The 17,431-nt window shown below is 39.2% G+C and overlaps 1 protein-coding gene across 1 annotated transcript in view; it reads right to left on the bottom strand.

Annotated features, from left to right (window-relative positions):
* The window catches only part of cdh7a (cadherin 7a), a 102,785-nt gene that overhangs the window by 39,268 nt on the left and 46,086 nt on the right, over positions 1-17,431 (bottom strand). The window contains 4 exon segments of the mRNA XM_056476364.1: positions 3,211-3,347; positions 5,017-5,270; positions 16,239-16,426; positions 16,889-17,056. Of these exon segments, the coding sequence (XP_056332339.1) occupies positions 3,211-3,347; positions 5,017-5,270; positions 16,239-16,426; positions 16,889-17,056 (747 nt within the window).

Raw genomic sequence — 17,431 nt, 5'->3', positions numbered from 1 at the left:
CTTTCCAGCCGCAACCCAACACTGGGAAAATTAAGATATACTATAACGTAAATTAGAATATTCTTCCCTTTTTTTACATAATCACAATATATTTCTTATTGAGCTATTGAGGCCTGAGATAAAAGAGATTTTTTATTTAATAAAGTTATTTCTATGACTACTGGGAGACACTTGGTTTACATAACAAATATATTCATGTTTTCCCTAATTGTTTGTCCATTAAAACTCAATAAAGTTCTAAATATTAGTTTTTGTTGTAAATGATTTTCCACTTTCATTCTACAATAATTATATTTCCAATTATAAAACATCTAATGAAATGTCTATATTCTTTGCAATACATTTTATTGCAATCAATCAATCAATCAATCAATCAATTTAGTAAATTAATAACATGAACAAAAATCTTTTTGTGTGTCAATATTGTGCAGTCCTATAGCAATAATTGGTAACACTTTATTTTGATGGTATTTTAAGGTATATTATATAGCAGATTTCTGATTGAGTTACTGATTCCTCAGATAACAGGAGATTTTTATATTCCTAATCTTATTTCTATACTTTTCAATCAATCAATCAATTTAGTAAATAAATAACATAACATAACATAACATAACATAACATAACATAACATAACATAACATAACATAACATTAATAACATAAATCTTTGTTTGTCAATATTGTGCAGCCTTATAATTGATAACTTTATTTTGATGGTCCCTATTGCACATTTTGTTGACTATAAATGTTTTTCTCATTTGACTATTAGTAGACTGTCTGCTTAATATTTGTTGATACTGCTCCTTCAACAGACATTAACTGACTAAGAAACTTTGCAAGTACAGGTCAACTTACACTAGCCCTAACCCCAACAGTCTACTTATAATCTATAGAGAATTAGTTGGCATGTAGATGCAATATAACTTAAATTCAACAAAATGCGTTAAAGGAACCATCAAAATAAAGTGATAACCAATCATTTCCTGAATTAACAATTCCTTCATAATAGTCAGTTCTCCTGAATGACGGCTATTTATGTCAGCAAACTGCACATTAATATAGATTATACAATCACATTTATGGTCATTAGACAACAGATTGCAAGTGAATTTGCACACATAGTAATTTTACCCTGATAGAGCCTTTCAAATACAGCTGCACTTAAAATCTAAAATATCCATTTTCCAAAAATTGAAATTTACTCCTTTATGATTTTCAGGGCCATTAACACCTTTCCCAACATCTGCTAAAGACAAATGACTTTGAGGCTACCTTTTGTTAGCTAGCAATCCCCTGTCTCATTCTTACAGACAAATAGAAGAGGACATTTCAATCTTCTCTGCCAAAAGCCATTTCAGAGACGGTAGATGCCTCTGACAATGACTGATCGTCCATGAGGACGAACCTACAAACTTTGGTAAAGTGCATCCACGTTTATGGATATGGGTTAAAAATGTAGCCACATGATGGATATTATTCCCCTTCATCACTCAAGTCAATATGGTTATGGCTGTCTGTGCGAGTACTGCGGGGGATCTGTGAAAACAGATGCACTTGAGTGAAGGTCACGGTGAAAATCAGCATCAGAAGTTGGGTGGGAGAGGAAGCTGCGGTTCTGGCCATCGGCTACAATCAGGACGAGACTCCATCAAACTACACGCTTTCTGGAGGTGCCAATGGACAGCGGTCACCTCAGTGGTGCAGCATCTGTTTTCAACCTGGCCAGAGCACTCGCATTCGCACACATTGAATGCTAAAACTATATCTGCCGAACAGCGCGACAAGGACACAGTTTAAAATAGCATTTCTTAAGCATGCATATATTTTATGTGGTTTTGCTACTGTCTGTTTATAACAATGTGATTATGTGAGATGGTCTATTGTTTCTAGCAATGACTCACTTCAGCATTTCTGTACAGCGGCTGCCAAACTTTCTGTGAACTCATCTAGCATCCAGGAGCAAACCATGATAATATTAAATACAAATATTTTAGTATTTTTCCTTTGGGTTACTGGAATACCACCACCATTACAACAACAACAACAACAACAACAACAACAACAACAACAACAATACTATCTAATCAACATTAACAATAATATGATGATGCTGATGATATTAACAACAACAATGCTTCTTGTTTGCTGTTTGGCTATTTGTGAGAGTTTAAAATTTGAATGCCACATTTGCACTCACAGCATATATTTAAAACTAATAAAATAAAATAAAATAAAATAAAATAAAATAAAATAAAATAAAATAAAATAAAATAAAATAAAATAAAATAAAATAAAATAAAATAAAATAAAATAAAATTTTAAAAATAAAAAAAAGTTATTTATTTTAAATTTTTGTTATTAATTATGAATAATAATAACAACAATAATAATAATAATAATAATAATAATAATAATAATGATAATAATAATTATTATTATTTTTATTATTATTATTATTATTATTATTATTATTATTATTATTATTATCATTATTATTATTATTATTATTATTATTATATTATTATTATTATTATTATTATTATTATTATTATTATTTATTATTTATTATTATTATTATTATTATTATTATTATTATTATTATTATTATTATTATTATTATTATTATTATTATTATTATTATCATTATTATTATTATTTAAACAGAGTAGTACTCAACATTACTTTTCAGGAATGACATTTATCTCTTTCTGTCTGTGGAGTAACTGGATAATGGATAGGGGCGCTGACCTAAAAAAGATTTAGAAACCATTGGATTAAAATATTGATCACTCCAGAGCAGGGCTAACTGTTTAAGCGGCCTTGGGATAATGATATTCATTGGGAAATTAAAGGCTCGAATTTTATGAAGGATGTTATCCTAATAGAATTTAGCTTAAGAAAAAATTCAACACAGCTGCTGTAAAAAAAAAAAAAAGTAAGTAAAGCAATCTGAGAGGTATCTTTCAATAAAAGTGGCTGTCTGAATTACAGTGTCAGTTTCCATAATTCCCAGACCTTGTTTGTAGAGCATAAACATAAATCAGGCCTGCTTTATAGATCATATTTTGTGTTTCATTCATTGTTTCAGCCAAGATAGATAATTACTCTCACTGTAACCTTCACAAAATTTCACAAGACCTTCAAACTATAACAGCAACCATATAAATTAGCTCCATAATCACACACAAACTAATCAGAGGTCACTCACTGCTTTCAATAGCCAGGATGGTGATGTTGTGAACGGCGTTTGCTTCTCTGTCTAATGGCTTCGCAGAGCTGATGACTCCTGTTGTTGACTCGATGTTAAAAAACCTCTCCAAGTCTGTATTTCTGTCGATTGAATACCTGAAAAAAAAGTTTTAATGAATTTCAGGCTTTGACTTTAAATGAATTCTATAGATATGACCTAAAGCCACAGCCCCAACAGCGATCATTATTTTCTGCGGCTCATAGGCACAGAACTACTTAATTATGAGCATTTGTCTTCCAGCACAAAACACCTGAGCCTCACAACTCATTTACAGTCAGCATTTGCATCCACTCCCACATAAACAAATGCAGTCATTTCATGCAATAATAACAGCACTAATGATGTGCATATGCGTTATCTTTTACAAAAATGTGTGGTTATGTGATATCAATGAAATCAGATAGCATCTAACCCAGTTAAATGTGTACATGTACCCATGCTAAAGACACATTGCAAATACATTTTCTTTATTCACATGAGGAAATGGGATTTATTTTTGGATTATACTTTATTTTAAGTGCCCTTGTTCCAGTGTAACTACACTGTAAAAAAAATGCTGAATACTCAATTGTTGCAACGTTACTGTAATTTTTCACAGTAAATTACATTAGTATCACTTTACAGGATTTAACTGTGAATTTTTTGTATTCAGACTTTTATTGTGAAATTAAGGCAGGCATCATGATTACAGCAAATTACTGTAAAAAGGGCTATATCTTCTGCGCGTTATAGTAATTCAAAAACTCTTTATTTTTTTCAACATATAAATGAATACACATGCAAATTAATATTTACATAATTATTGTTATTATGAACTACCTCACAGTAATTTACTGTGAACTTACATACAGTACCTTACAGTGGAAGTAATGCAATTATTTACTGTAAATTTAAGGTTGAATATTTAAAGTGTATTCATTTAACTACTGAGTAATATTATTTAACCACATGTACTATAACGTATAGTATGAGAGTCAAGGTAATTATGAATGATTAATTGTAACTACAATAGTAAATACATGAAACTTGTGTAACAAGGACACTATAAATAAAGTGTTACACTTTTTATTTAAATGACATGGTAATTAATAATCATGAATTCTTATTGTAATTCTCTAATGTAATAATATAATATAATATAATATAATATAATATAATATAATATAATATAATATAATATAATATAATATAATATAATATAATATAATACAAAAATATAATATAATATAATATAATATAATATAATATAATATAATATAATATAATATAATATAATATAATATAATATGATATAATATAATATAATATAATATAATATAATATAATATAATATAATATAATTTATAAGATTCAGAAGTAAAAGTAAAGACATTATTGGAACAAGAAGATAGACAGGAGTAATGACACTGAAAATTGAATGTCAGAATAGAATATTTCACAATTTTATTGCATTTCTGATAAAATAAATGTATCCCTGGTGAGCAGAAAGAGACTTATGAATAACAAGTCCCCAACTTTAGAATTCATTTTGCACAAATAAGTGTGATAAGATCTCTATCCGTAGACATATTAGAGCGCAAGAGGAAAATGCAATCCAGCTAAAGACTATACTGATATTATCTCAACACAAAAACCAGGTCTTATATTTTTATTAAGGTTTAAAGCTTTAATTAAAAAATCTGTAGTCTTTCTCGAGATGTAATCTTGCCTTCATAAAAACATTATCGCTATGGTGTAAAGCGATTCCACGAGGTCATGGCCTACCTAATGGGGCTGTTGGTGGTGTCTGGGTCCATTGCAGAGACGGTTCCTATCATCGTTCCCACTTTAGCAGCTTCAGAGACGACCATTTTACTGAGTGGAGAGGAGAAGACAGGAGGCTCATCTACATTCTCCACAGTCAGCCTCACCATTGCCGTATCGCTGAACGGTCCTTGAGACAAGAACCGTGGGTCTATGTTCCTGTTGGATGCCTCAATTTTCAGAGTGTAGCTTGACTTTGTTTCAAAGTCAAGATTCTGAGGTAAAAAGCAGAAAAGGAGAGAGGGAGAGATGAGGAAAAGGAATGAAGAAATGATTTTGAAATCATAAATAAGGGCAGAGTATATGTGGTAACTCTGAAACACAGTTCGAAATCGAATCGTGTGATGCATGTACGTATATAATGCATCCCAAAACACTTTGATTCTCTTCTTTTAACGCTCATATTTCATTGAAGTATTGCTATCGATTGACAGTACAGAAAAGAACAGTGTCAAAGCTGTACATTGATTTTAAGACAGAGATACATGATGCTGAAAATGTCTTGTGGAATACTTTCTTATATAGTCATTTATCACCGCTGTCTGCTGTAATATGCAGCGCATTGAAAACTACCTTCCGAGCCTCCTTCATATCACTGACAATACATAACTTCCCTGAGGGTGAGACAAAGCCAGATCCAGCACTTGTGAGCGTTTAACTGTGGCTTTAAAATGAGAAGTCAGAGGCAGTTTACTGGCAGGTCTATCCTACAGTCCATAGTTTCCCTGGAAACTGGTGAAAATACTAAACACTATACAGAATATACAACATACAGGTTTGCAGAGAGATTGCATTGGTTGAAATTGCATTTGTTAGGGCTGTCTGAAAAACATTTGATATAAATATTTTAATCTCAGTTTTTTGTGAGAATGTCAAGGGATATAACCAAAGCAAAAGTGTAAAAAAAATCAATAGTTCCAAAAGATGCAAAACTCTGATGTACACAAAAATATTCACACTTCTTTAAATAAATTCACACTATTTCTGACTACACTGTAAAAAATAATCTGTAATTTTATGGGTAAAAAAAACAAAACCGTAAAAAAACAAAACGTAAAATACAGTAACGGATGGTAAATTACAGAAATTTCCATAAACTTTAATTTCTGGTTAATTTCTGTAATTTAACGGCCGTTATTTTATTTTTATTTTTTTCAGTACCTAAAAATAAAACATAAAATTACAGATTTTTTTTACAGTGTAGATTGTTATATTATTATGTGGATTGTTAGGCGTAATATAGAATAGAGACTGTTAATGCTAGTAGGTCAGATTATTCCTATAAAGCATATGTTTGTTTGAAAACAGCTTTCTTAGCAGCTCTATTAGCTCTCCTGTGAAATTTGAATTCATATTTAAATATTTCCCGAGTGCTGTTTAACAGAGAGAAGATTTTTTTTCAACATAACTCATTTGTAACACAGTAACTACTTTCTTTGTCTTTGCCTTGATTACGATACATCATATTTTACTAGCTATTTTGCAAGATACCAGTATTCGGCTTTTGACTCTTCTAAGAGTTTTTGACTCTTCTAAATCATAAAAATACAATAATATGTTGGCAAATATTTTTGAAACATGCTAAGTAAACATTCTTGTTTATATGAAAAACAATACTGAAGTCAGATATTCTGCTTTGAATATGTGTGCTCCATGCCGGCACATCTGTCTTTGTTTTGGTCATTTAACCCGCTCAATGCCAGTTTAGCCATTTATATTTCAGCAATCTAGGTTGCCTTGATGGAAAATTGCGTATTAAAATCATTCAATTCAGAAAGGCTCTCAAAGTATGCGCCTGTGACCGAAATGCAACCACCTGTGGGCAGTAGCAGACTCTGAAATGAGACAAAGATTCAGAGTTCCACATGACAGGGTTATTAAATATTATAAATATTACGAACGTAAACATTAGGTGAATAGGTTATGTTGTAACTCCATGTCCTAACAACACGCTATGTGAAGACATTTGCAATAATAAACAATCTGGCTGTTTGCACCAAACAAAGCAGACATAAATTTAAATGAAGCCATTCAGAAGCACAGAATATGCACTTACTGCAGTCCAGTAAAATGGTAAGGTTTATAATCCAATTAACGCATATTAAACCTCTTTAACATTATTAAATGTAGATGCTGAATCACTCGAGTTTAGTTTTAAAGTTCAATTTCAAACAGTTTATTTAATTTTCAAGATCTGCTGCTGCTTTCAGTATATGGTAATAAATGTCGTGAAATGGCATTCAAACTCACATTATTAGCATTTTAACGGAGAGACGACTTTTTCAACACATTTCTAAACATAATAGTTTTAATAACTTAATTCATAGCTGATTTATTTTATCTTTGACATGATGACAGTAAATAATACTAGATATTTTTCAATACAATAGTATTCAGCTTAAAGGGCAATTTAAAGGCTTAACTAGATTAATTAGGTTAACTAGGCAAGTTAGGGTAATTAGGCAAATCATTGTATAATGATGGTTTGTTCTGTAGACTATCGAAAAAAAAATAGCCTAAAGGGGCTAATAATTTTGTCCTTAAAATGGTGTTTAAAAAATTAAAAACTGCTTTTATTCTAGCTAAAATAAAACCAATAAGACTATATCCAGAAGAAAAAATATTATCAAACATACTGTGAAAAATTCCTTGCTTTGTTAAACATAATTTGGGAAATGTTACAAAAAAAGAAAACCAAAATTCAAAGAGGGGCTAATAATTCTAACTTCAGCTGTATTTTTTAAATATTTAGAGACATGTTTAGAGAAAACTTTTAAAGTTTTCTACATATTTTGGTGTTCTATAATGAAATTTTATATTGATAATGCAGTTTCTCTTACTCTCAGTAGGGTAATGTATCTTAGTAAACACCGCTATGGGTTTCAGCAGTGACTGACCTACAAGGTAATACAGGTTGAAGAACATGTTGGCAATATATGCTTGAGTAAAAACACATTGACACTATGATGGTAAAAAAAGAAACACTGGAGCTCGGTCAGAATTTAAACTTGAAGCCAAAAAATAACACCGAAATTAATATAAATGTCCTTCCTATTCAAGGTACGGGTGCAAAAGACCCCTGCAAATCAGGATTTCTCCCTTTATAACATATGGTAAACAAGCAAGGGAGTTGGATGGGTGTAAGGTGGGTCAAAGTATTTGAGGAGCATGATCGCCTTTGGGAAGAAAGTGTTCTTGGGTCTGGTGGATCAGGAGTGTTTGCTCCTGAGGCTTCTCCCAAAAGGAAGCAGGGCAAAAAATAAAAAAACCTGAAGGCCAAAGCATTGTCCTTCATGCTGTTTCTGACTTTCTTTAGACACTGCTTGGGGGAAGTAACACGCTGAGCAGCCTGCACTGTAGGGGCTTCCAGCGAGAGGAAAAACAGTTTCCAAACACTGTTGAATTTCCTGAAGTCAACAATTATCTCTTTTGTCTTGTTGACATTAAGAGATGGTTGTTGACTCCGCAACATTTTTCTTGGTCTCTCATCTCCTCTCTGCATGCCATCACATCATTGTTGTTGATGAGCCTTAGCACTGCGATGTCATCTCTAGAGTTGATGATATGGTTGCCGGGGTGCCTGGCAACCAGGCTCAGAATCAACAGTGAAAACAATAGAGGGCTGAGGACATGGCCCTGGGGGACACTGGTAGTCAGGGTGACAATTTGTGAGGTCTGGTCATGGCTCCTGACTGCCGGAGGTCTGTTTGTCCAGGAAAAAAAAGGATCAAACATATTGCGACTCGTAGATTTAAGTCAAGAAGCTTCCTATTCATTTTCATTCATTCATTCAGGCCCGGATTGGCTAATCAGGAGGACCGGGAGAATTGCCGGTGGGCCGGTCTGATTTTTTGGCCGCAAGGGCCGGTGTACCTAGCTGCCTGCATTCACAAGAGTCGCACCTTTTATTTATTTTATTATTATTGTTTTTTACCATAGCCTCACTCTTTTTATTCATTATTTTACCACAACTCCACTCTTTTTATTTATTTTTCTCGCAGCCCCATGAGCAGCCTTGCAGGTTAATGATGATGTAACTATCATTCGACTCCCCAGACAGTGGCACCTTGCACAACAGCAAAATCAGTTGTTTAAGAGATACGTGAGTGGTGAGAGATGAAAAATGGATAATAAAAAGTGCAAAGGTAACACTGATGTCATGGATTGGTCAGGCTCTCACGACCCCCACTCACGAAGATCACCATCACCTGACTTCTAATGAGCACACAGCTGCATCACATTCACGAGCACCAGATAAAAGCACAGCACTCCAGTCGCTCATTGTCCGGGCTCGTCTCGACGAAAGCGGACAACTGAGCGACCACTCAGCGTAGTCATCCTCAGCTAAACAAACGATTTACTTACCTGTTCTCTTTGTATTCCTCCTAGTCTTCCTGGTCCTCCCGAATCGTCCTGTCTTCCAGTCCTTCCAAGTCTGTGTCATCCTCTGTCAGCTGTATCTGGTGTGTGCTGTCCTTCCTCGTGTATTCCTGTTACCCAGCCACGGAGGAAAAGACCCCAACATCATTCCTGATCCTCCTGGCTATCCTTCATGTGCTCCTTGTTGTCATTCAATAAACACCCTAACGTTTCCTTACCTCTGTCTCCTGTCCGCTTCATAACAGAAGCCCGGACCCATAACGACGACAACATGAACACCCTCGATCACTTTCAAGAGCTGGTGGACCAGTTGAAGCGGATTCTACAGCCACCAGCTCCACTTTCCAACGCACCACCAGCACCGAGCACTTCCGCCTCCACAGTTTCTTCTTCGGCCCTTCCTTCCAGTCCCATGGCCCGACCAGCGCCCTACTCAGGCGGAGCGGGGGAGTGCAATGGTTTTCTGTTACAATGTTCCCTCATATTCGAAATGCAACCTTCTCTATATCCCACAGATAAGTCAAAGATCGCCTACATCGTATCACTACTCTCTGGACCTGCACTTAAATGGGCTGAGACGATCTGGAACCAAGCCGGGCCGGTCACGAATTCCATCACTACCTTCACGGAGTATTTCAAAGAGGTGTTTGGACGTTCTGATGGGGAAGTAGCCGCTGGAGAGCAGCTGTATCATCTAAAGCAAGGTACTCTATCTACACAGGAATATGCTCTCCGGTTTCGCACTCTAGCAGCTGCAAGTGGATGGAATGAGAGATCGTTGTTGACCACGTACCGGCTCGGCTTGGAACCCACTCTCCGAATCCAGCTGGCCACATTAGATGATACAATGGGTCTGGAGAGATTCATCCAACATTCTCTCCGATGTTCCGATCGTCTCCGTTCCTATCAACAGGACACCATCACCCCCTCGTCTGCACTCCTCCAATCGCCTGAGTCAACAGCCTCTCCAGAACCAGAACCCATGATAATAGAGTCTGGAAGACTGACATCAGCGGAACGACAGAGGAGGCTGACCCGGGGTCTGTGTCTATACTGCGGTGTCAGTGGACACACCCGTATGGAGTGTCCCCTTCGTCCCATTCGGACTTCAGTGAGTGTATTCAGTACGAATATTGAACAATGTAAACCACTTACTACCACCGTACAAATAACTACTGCCTCTATTTCTCTCCTTGTCACAGCCCTCATCGACTCCGGGTCAGCAGGGAACTTCATCTCCCAATCCCTCTGTCGTCAACTCCACCTCCGTACTGAGGCGTCCTCGCATATATACCAGATACAACCGATAACCCAGTGCACTCGATCTTCGACCCGTATCCATCGACAATGCGAAGACATCCTTCTTCAAGTGGGGCTGTTACATCAAGAGAGGATTCAATTTCTGGTTCTGGAGGGTGCAAATATGGACATCATTCTAGGGCGCCCGTGGCTGGTGAAGCACGATCCCATCATCTCTTGGGGCACAGGAGAGATAAAGAAATGGGGATCTGGATGTACACCTACCTGTTTTCCAAATCTCCCTCTTCAAGGTCGGAACCCCCATTTCTTTGTTTGCAACATCGGTCGAGAGCCCTCCTGAGAAGCAGTCTATCCACATTCCTAAGGAGTACAGCTCCTTTCATGATGTCTTCTGCCCCAAGAGAGCTTCCCAGCTACCGCCGCATCGGCCATGGGACTGCGCGATCGACCTAGTTCCAGATGCCCAGTTGCCAAGAGGTAGGATCTACCCGCTCTCGCTTCCAGAGAATCAGGCAATGGAAGATTACATAAGGGAGGCTCTGAGTCAGGGGTACATACGTCACTCAAAATCACCAGCCGCCTCAAGCTTCTTCTTTGTGGCCAAGAAGGACGGAGGGCTGCGTCCATGCATCGACTACAGGGTCCTAAATAACGGTACAGTAAAATACCGATATCCCCTTCCTCTGGTACCAGCCGCTTTGGAACAGCTCCGAGAAGCTAAAGTCTTCACTAAATTGGACCTCCGCAGCGCGTATAATCTGATAAGAATACGTGAGGGGGACCAATGGAAGACAGCATTCGTGACCCCTACTGGCCACTATGAATATGAGGTCATGCCTTACGGTCTGGTCAACGCCCCCTCCGTATTCCAAAACTTCATTCATGAAGTCCTCCGGGAGTTTCTTCACCACTTTGTAATAGTGTACATAGATGACATCCTCATTTACTCCCGGAGTGAGGCCGAACATCGCCAACACGTTGCGGAGGTCCTACACACATTGAGAGAACATCACCTCTACCTCAAAGCGGAGAAATGCTCATTCCACCAGAAGTCGATTCATTTCTTGGGATACATCATTGATCAAACCGGTATACGTATGGATGGGAAGAAAATTGAGGCTGTTCTATCCTGGTCAGAACCCACTTCCATTAAGGAGCTCCAGAGGTTTCTTGGGTTTGCTAACTTTTATAGACGGTTTATCAAGGACTACAGCAGGATTACATCACCTCTCACTAATCTCCTCAAGGGTAAACCCAAAGGACTGGAGTGGACCAAAGAAGCAGCCGCAGCCTTCCGCCTTCTTAAGAAGGAGTTCACAAGGGCCCCACTCCTGACTCATCCTGACCCAAATCTTCCTTTCGTGGTGGAAGTGGACGCATCCACCACCGGCGTCGGGGCAGTATTATCTCAACATCATGATACACCGCCCCGACTGCATCCCTGTGCCTATTTCTCTCGGAAGTTGAGCCCGGCGGAGCAGAATTACAGCATAGGAGACAGGGAGCTGCTAGCAATCAAGCTAGCCTTGGAGGAGTGGCGTCACTGGTTGGAGGGAGCCAAACATCCGTTCCAGGTGATCACAGATCACAAAAACCTCCAATATATCAAAGAGGCCAAGAGACTATGTCCACGTCAAGCCAGATGGTCACTTTTCTTCTCACGTTTTGATTTCTCCATTTCCTATCGTCCAGGACCCAAGAATCTAAGAGCAGACGCTCTCTCTCGTTTACACGAGCATCACGATCATGAAGAACTCCCAACGAAGATTCTTCCCGAACACATCTCCATTTGTCCGATCACCTGGAACGCTCCTCCAGTCGTTGCCACTCCGGAAGCCCCTGCTCCGCCGGGATGCCCTCCTCATCGGCAGTTCATACCACCTGAACACCGGGTAGATCTGATCCACTCCTTACATACCTCGCTAGGCACTGGACATCCAGGGATCAACAATACTCTCTCGCTAGTATCCCAACGATTCTGGTGGCCAAACATGGCAAGGGATGTGAGGCAATATGTTCAGGGCTGTAAGGACTGTGCCCAATCCAAGAGCCCACGTCATCTACCCGCTGGAAAGCTCCATCCCTTGCCGATTCCGAACCGTCCCTGGTCACACCTAGGAGTGGACTTTATCACTGATCTCCCTTCGTCAGAAGGTAATACCTGTATTCTAGTCATAGTAGATAGATTCTCAAAGTTTGTCAAACTAATCCCTCTGAAAGGTCTTCCCACAGCCTTTGAAACAGCCGACAATATCTTTAATCAAGTCTTCAGGTCATTTGGTATTCCAGAAGATATTGTGTCGGACAGAGGTCCACAGTTCATCTCACGTCTATGGAAAGCCTTCTTCAAGCTCCTAGGTGTGGCCGTCAGCCTCTCTTCTGGATATCATCCCCAAACCAACGGGCAGACAGAGAGGAAGATTCAGGAGGTGGGACGGTTCCTGAGGACCTTCTGCAGTGGTCACCAGAGCTCCTGGAGCCAGTATTTGGGCTGGGCAGAATATGCCCAAAATTCACTGCGGCAACCCTCCACCGGACTCACGCCATTCCAGTGCGTCCTGGGCTTCCAACCACCGCTCTTTCCCTGGGATGGCGAACCATCTGATGTCCCCGCAGTGGATCACTGGTTCCGGGAGAGCGAGAGAGTCTGGGACGAGGCTCATCAACATCTGCAGAGGGCAGTCCGTCGAAGCAAGGTAACCGCCGATAGAAGAAGGTCTGAAGAACCCAGATACACACCCGGACAAAAGGTGTGGCTATCCACCCGGGACATACGCATGCGACTGCCCTCTCGCAAGTTAAGTCCCCGATTTGTTGGTCCCTTCACCATCGTGGAACAGGTTAACCCCGTCACCTACAAACTACAATTACCCTCTCACTACCGTATTCACCCTACATTCCACGTATCACTCCTGAAACCCTATCACGATCCTGTTCTTCCCTCCACAGAGCCTGACCACGAAGAGGAACCCCCTCCTCCACTGCTCCTAGAAGAAGGAGCCGTCTACGCAGTGAAGGAGATCTTGCGTTCCCGACGTCGTGGTGGCCAGTTGGAGTACCTGGTGGACTGGGAAGGGTACGGCCCCGAAGAAAGGACATGGGTTCCCAGAGCTGATATTCTCGATCCTAGTCTCATGGTGGAGTTTCATGAGAGCCACCCTGAGTTCCCAGCGCCTAGAGGCAGAGGGAGACCACCACGGCGTCGGAGGTGTCGGCCCTCAGGAGCGGGCCCTGGGGAGGGGGGTACTGTCATGGATTGGTCAGGCTCTCACGACCCCCACTCACGAAGATCACCATCACCTGACTTCTAATGAGCACACAGCTGCATCACATTCACGAGCACCAGATAAAAGCACAGCACTCCAGTCGCTCATTGTCCGGGCTCGTCTCGACGAAAGCGGACAACTGAGCGACCACTCAGCGTAGTCATCCTCAGCTAAACAAACGATTTACTTACCTGTTCTCTTTGTATTCCTCCTAGTCTTCCTGGTCCTCCCGAATCGTCCTGTCTTCCAGTCCTTCCAAGTCTGTGTCATCCTCTGTCAGCTGTATCTGGTGTGTGCTGTCCTTCCTCGTGTATTCCTGTTACCCAGCCACGGAGGAAAAGACCCCAACATCATTCCTGATCCTCCTGGCTATCCTTCATGTGCTCCTTGTTGTCATTCAATAAACACCCTAACGTTTCCTTACCTCTGTCTCCTGTCCGCTTCATAACAACTGAAAAGGCCAGAATTTACAAAAGACAAAATATATAGAAAACGACGCAGCCATATGTACTAAGCTGAGTACGTTTTTTATTACAACCAGCGGCAGCGACAGTACAACAACACATGAATACAATGAAACGGCTGGTAAGTTAACATAGCTAGTTAGAAGCAGTGAAAAACAACGATATTATGTATCGAACAGTTTCTTACTGTAGCTCTTAAGCAGCAGCAGCATCTAGTCCAGTCAACAGTGATAAAAGAGGCACCATATTGTTACCAAGCACCAGTCATGAGCCCAACACACTAATGGGCAGGTGGATTGTCATTGAGTGCATATAAGAATTCAAATAAGTATTATTACTGAATATTACACCTGCTAAATGAAAAATGTCCAGAGACAATTAATGAAATCAGATGATTCACTTTATTAATAAATCTGACTTCACTTGATCAGAAAGCTAAAAATGGGGAAAAAAAAGATGAAGCTATGATTAGAAAATAATATTGGGGTTAAAAATGTATCGCAGATAACAGTGCAATACTTGTTTTATTCTTTATTTGTGTTTAAGGACTGGATATCTGTGAACAATTTTGCACAGAATATACTGTATATTCAGATATTGTAGAAAAGGACATTGTGATGTTTTAAACAATGTTGAAGATGTACCCTTTAATGTTATAATATTCATAAAAAAAATTTGAAGTTATAAAGCAGCTTTATAAAAGACATGATAGTGTCGTTAGAAAGTTCAATATATTTTATTTACATACATTATATTTGTATTTATTAGATTTTTTTGGGATATTTCTAGGCACTAATTCAATAGATTCTGATACTGTTAAACATTACATTGTGTTAACTGTTCAGATAAATCTTTACTTTGAAGCAACACTTAGGCTACTGTATTTGCACTGAATTGGAAATGACGTTATTTTAACATAGTCAGTCGTGAACTAAAGTGGGCCGGTCTAAGGCTTGAAACTCCAGGGCTGAAAAGGAGTCCCACTTCAGCCCTGCATTCATTCACTTTCTTTTCGACTTAGTCCCTTTATTAATCAGGGGTCTCCACAGCGGAATGAACTGCCAACTTATCCAACATATGTTTTACGCAGTGGATGCCCTTCCAGCTGCAACCCAAACACCAACAAACACCCATACACTCTTACATTCACACACATGCACTATGGCTAATTTAGCTTTCCCAATTCACCTATATAACATGTCTTTGGACTGTGGGGGAAACTAAAGCACCCGGAAGATACCCATGCAAGCATGGGGAGAACATGCAAACTCCACACAGAAATGCCAACTGACCCAGCCAGGGCTCGAACCAGCGACCTTCTTGCTGTGAGGCGATCGTGCTACCCACTGTGCCACTGTGTTGCCCCCTATGCATTTTTTAATACAAATTAAAAATATCGAAACAATCATCTCACTGTTATTCCGAATGGATAGTTTTGCCTGTAGGTGAAATGTCAGAGGTCAAGTGCAGGTGGGCTGGAGGTTGTTATAAAGGTCACGACCAGCCGATAACAGCGCTTCATAACTATGGATGTGAGAGCAGAGTACACTAACCATTAGGACTTGTTAACATCGAATTCTTACAGTACGTGCTTTAACTTTGTCAAGACCTCAAAGCTGTCTCATATTTGAGATGATCCCAGCGGTTGTTAGATCAACCTCTGACAGCATCAGAAGATACACGCTTTTCACATCTACCACATTTTCATATCGCACTCCCTTCGCAGGCATGAAAAATTTATCGCCTTCGCTTATTTGCAGTCATAGCAATGAGGCTGAAAGTACATATAAGGTTCGGACTGTCTCTGGTCTACCTTCTGCAGAGTTATGACTCCTTCCTGGGTATCTTTGTCTGTTGTGACCCTGAACACCCCAAGGCCGTCGCCCTCTATAATTCTGTAGTCCATCTCAGCATTTGGTCCGATGTCAGAATCCAAGGCTTTTATCTTGGCCACCACCGACGCCACAGGCAGGGATTCAGGCACAGCAAACTGATAGGATTCTGCAAAAGAGGCCCGGCAAACACACACGGGTTATTGATGATGCTATTTCTCTTTTTTTCCTTTCTTATCACCCAGCTGTTAGCGCCAGGTCTGAGGTAATAATGTATCTCTGCTCCGTAGCAGGTAAGCCACTCTATAGATATAGCAAGCAAGGGGATAGTCTAAGCTCCACACACTCCCTGATGGCGGGGATGGATTCACACGGCTAAAAATAGAACTCTGGCAATGATCTTAAAAAAAAATCCTCTATTATAAAATGAAGATTGTTCTGTTCTATTTGGAAGATCATCTACCTGATAATTACGCAGCGACTACACAGAGCGCTTGATCTCTATAATATAAGATCAGCCTGAGTCATTAAACATCTCAGATAGTTTTGCGTGCAAATTAAAAGGAGAGACAGCATGCGTTAATGATGGATCTGGTCTGCGTTTGCTTTATAGCTGGTAGTAGAATCATACTCCGTGAAAAGCGGGGAGGGTTGTCATTAACGTCCGTCAGCGTGACCGTCACCGACGTAGTTCCTGAGAGTCCTCCCATCTGGCCAACCATGTCTTTGGCCTGGATTACTAGAAGATATTGGTCCCGTGCTTCTCGGTCCATGTTGGGCAGAGCTGTCCTCACAATTCCTGCACAGAAATCAGGTTTTACTGAATGCTGTTGATTAAAACGTATGAAGTATCCACCGTCATTGATGTATGCTAATTAAGAGTTGGCTATAGCTTGTGATTCAAAGGTGTTGTTTTGGTTATGCTTTTTGCTTTGCACTATGGGATCTTGATCTTTAAAGTTGACTCTATATTATTGTATTATAAGAATTGCATTTATTTAATACATTTTATTTTATAATTATTATTGTATGTACACACACACACGCACACACACACGCACGCACGCACGCACGCACGCACGCACACACACTGTATATATGTGATATGACGTTTGTTCCTCTACAGTTTGAAAATATGTCTATAAAAATCTGACTTTAAAAAATTCTTACACTG

The sequence above is a fragment of the Danio aesculapii genome, chromosome 2 (assembly GCF_903798145.1).
Source record: "Danio aesculapii chromosome 2, fDanAes4.1, whole genome shotgun sequence".
In the NCBI taxonomy this organism is placed as follows: domain Eukaryota; kingdom Metazoa; phylum Chordata; class Actinopteri; order Cypriniformes; family Danionidae; genus Danio; species Danio aesculapii.
The sequence above is the reverse complement of the archived record's forward strand: the minus strand, read 5'-3'. Positions and strand labels throughout refer to the sequence as shown.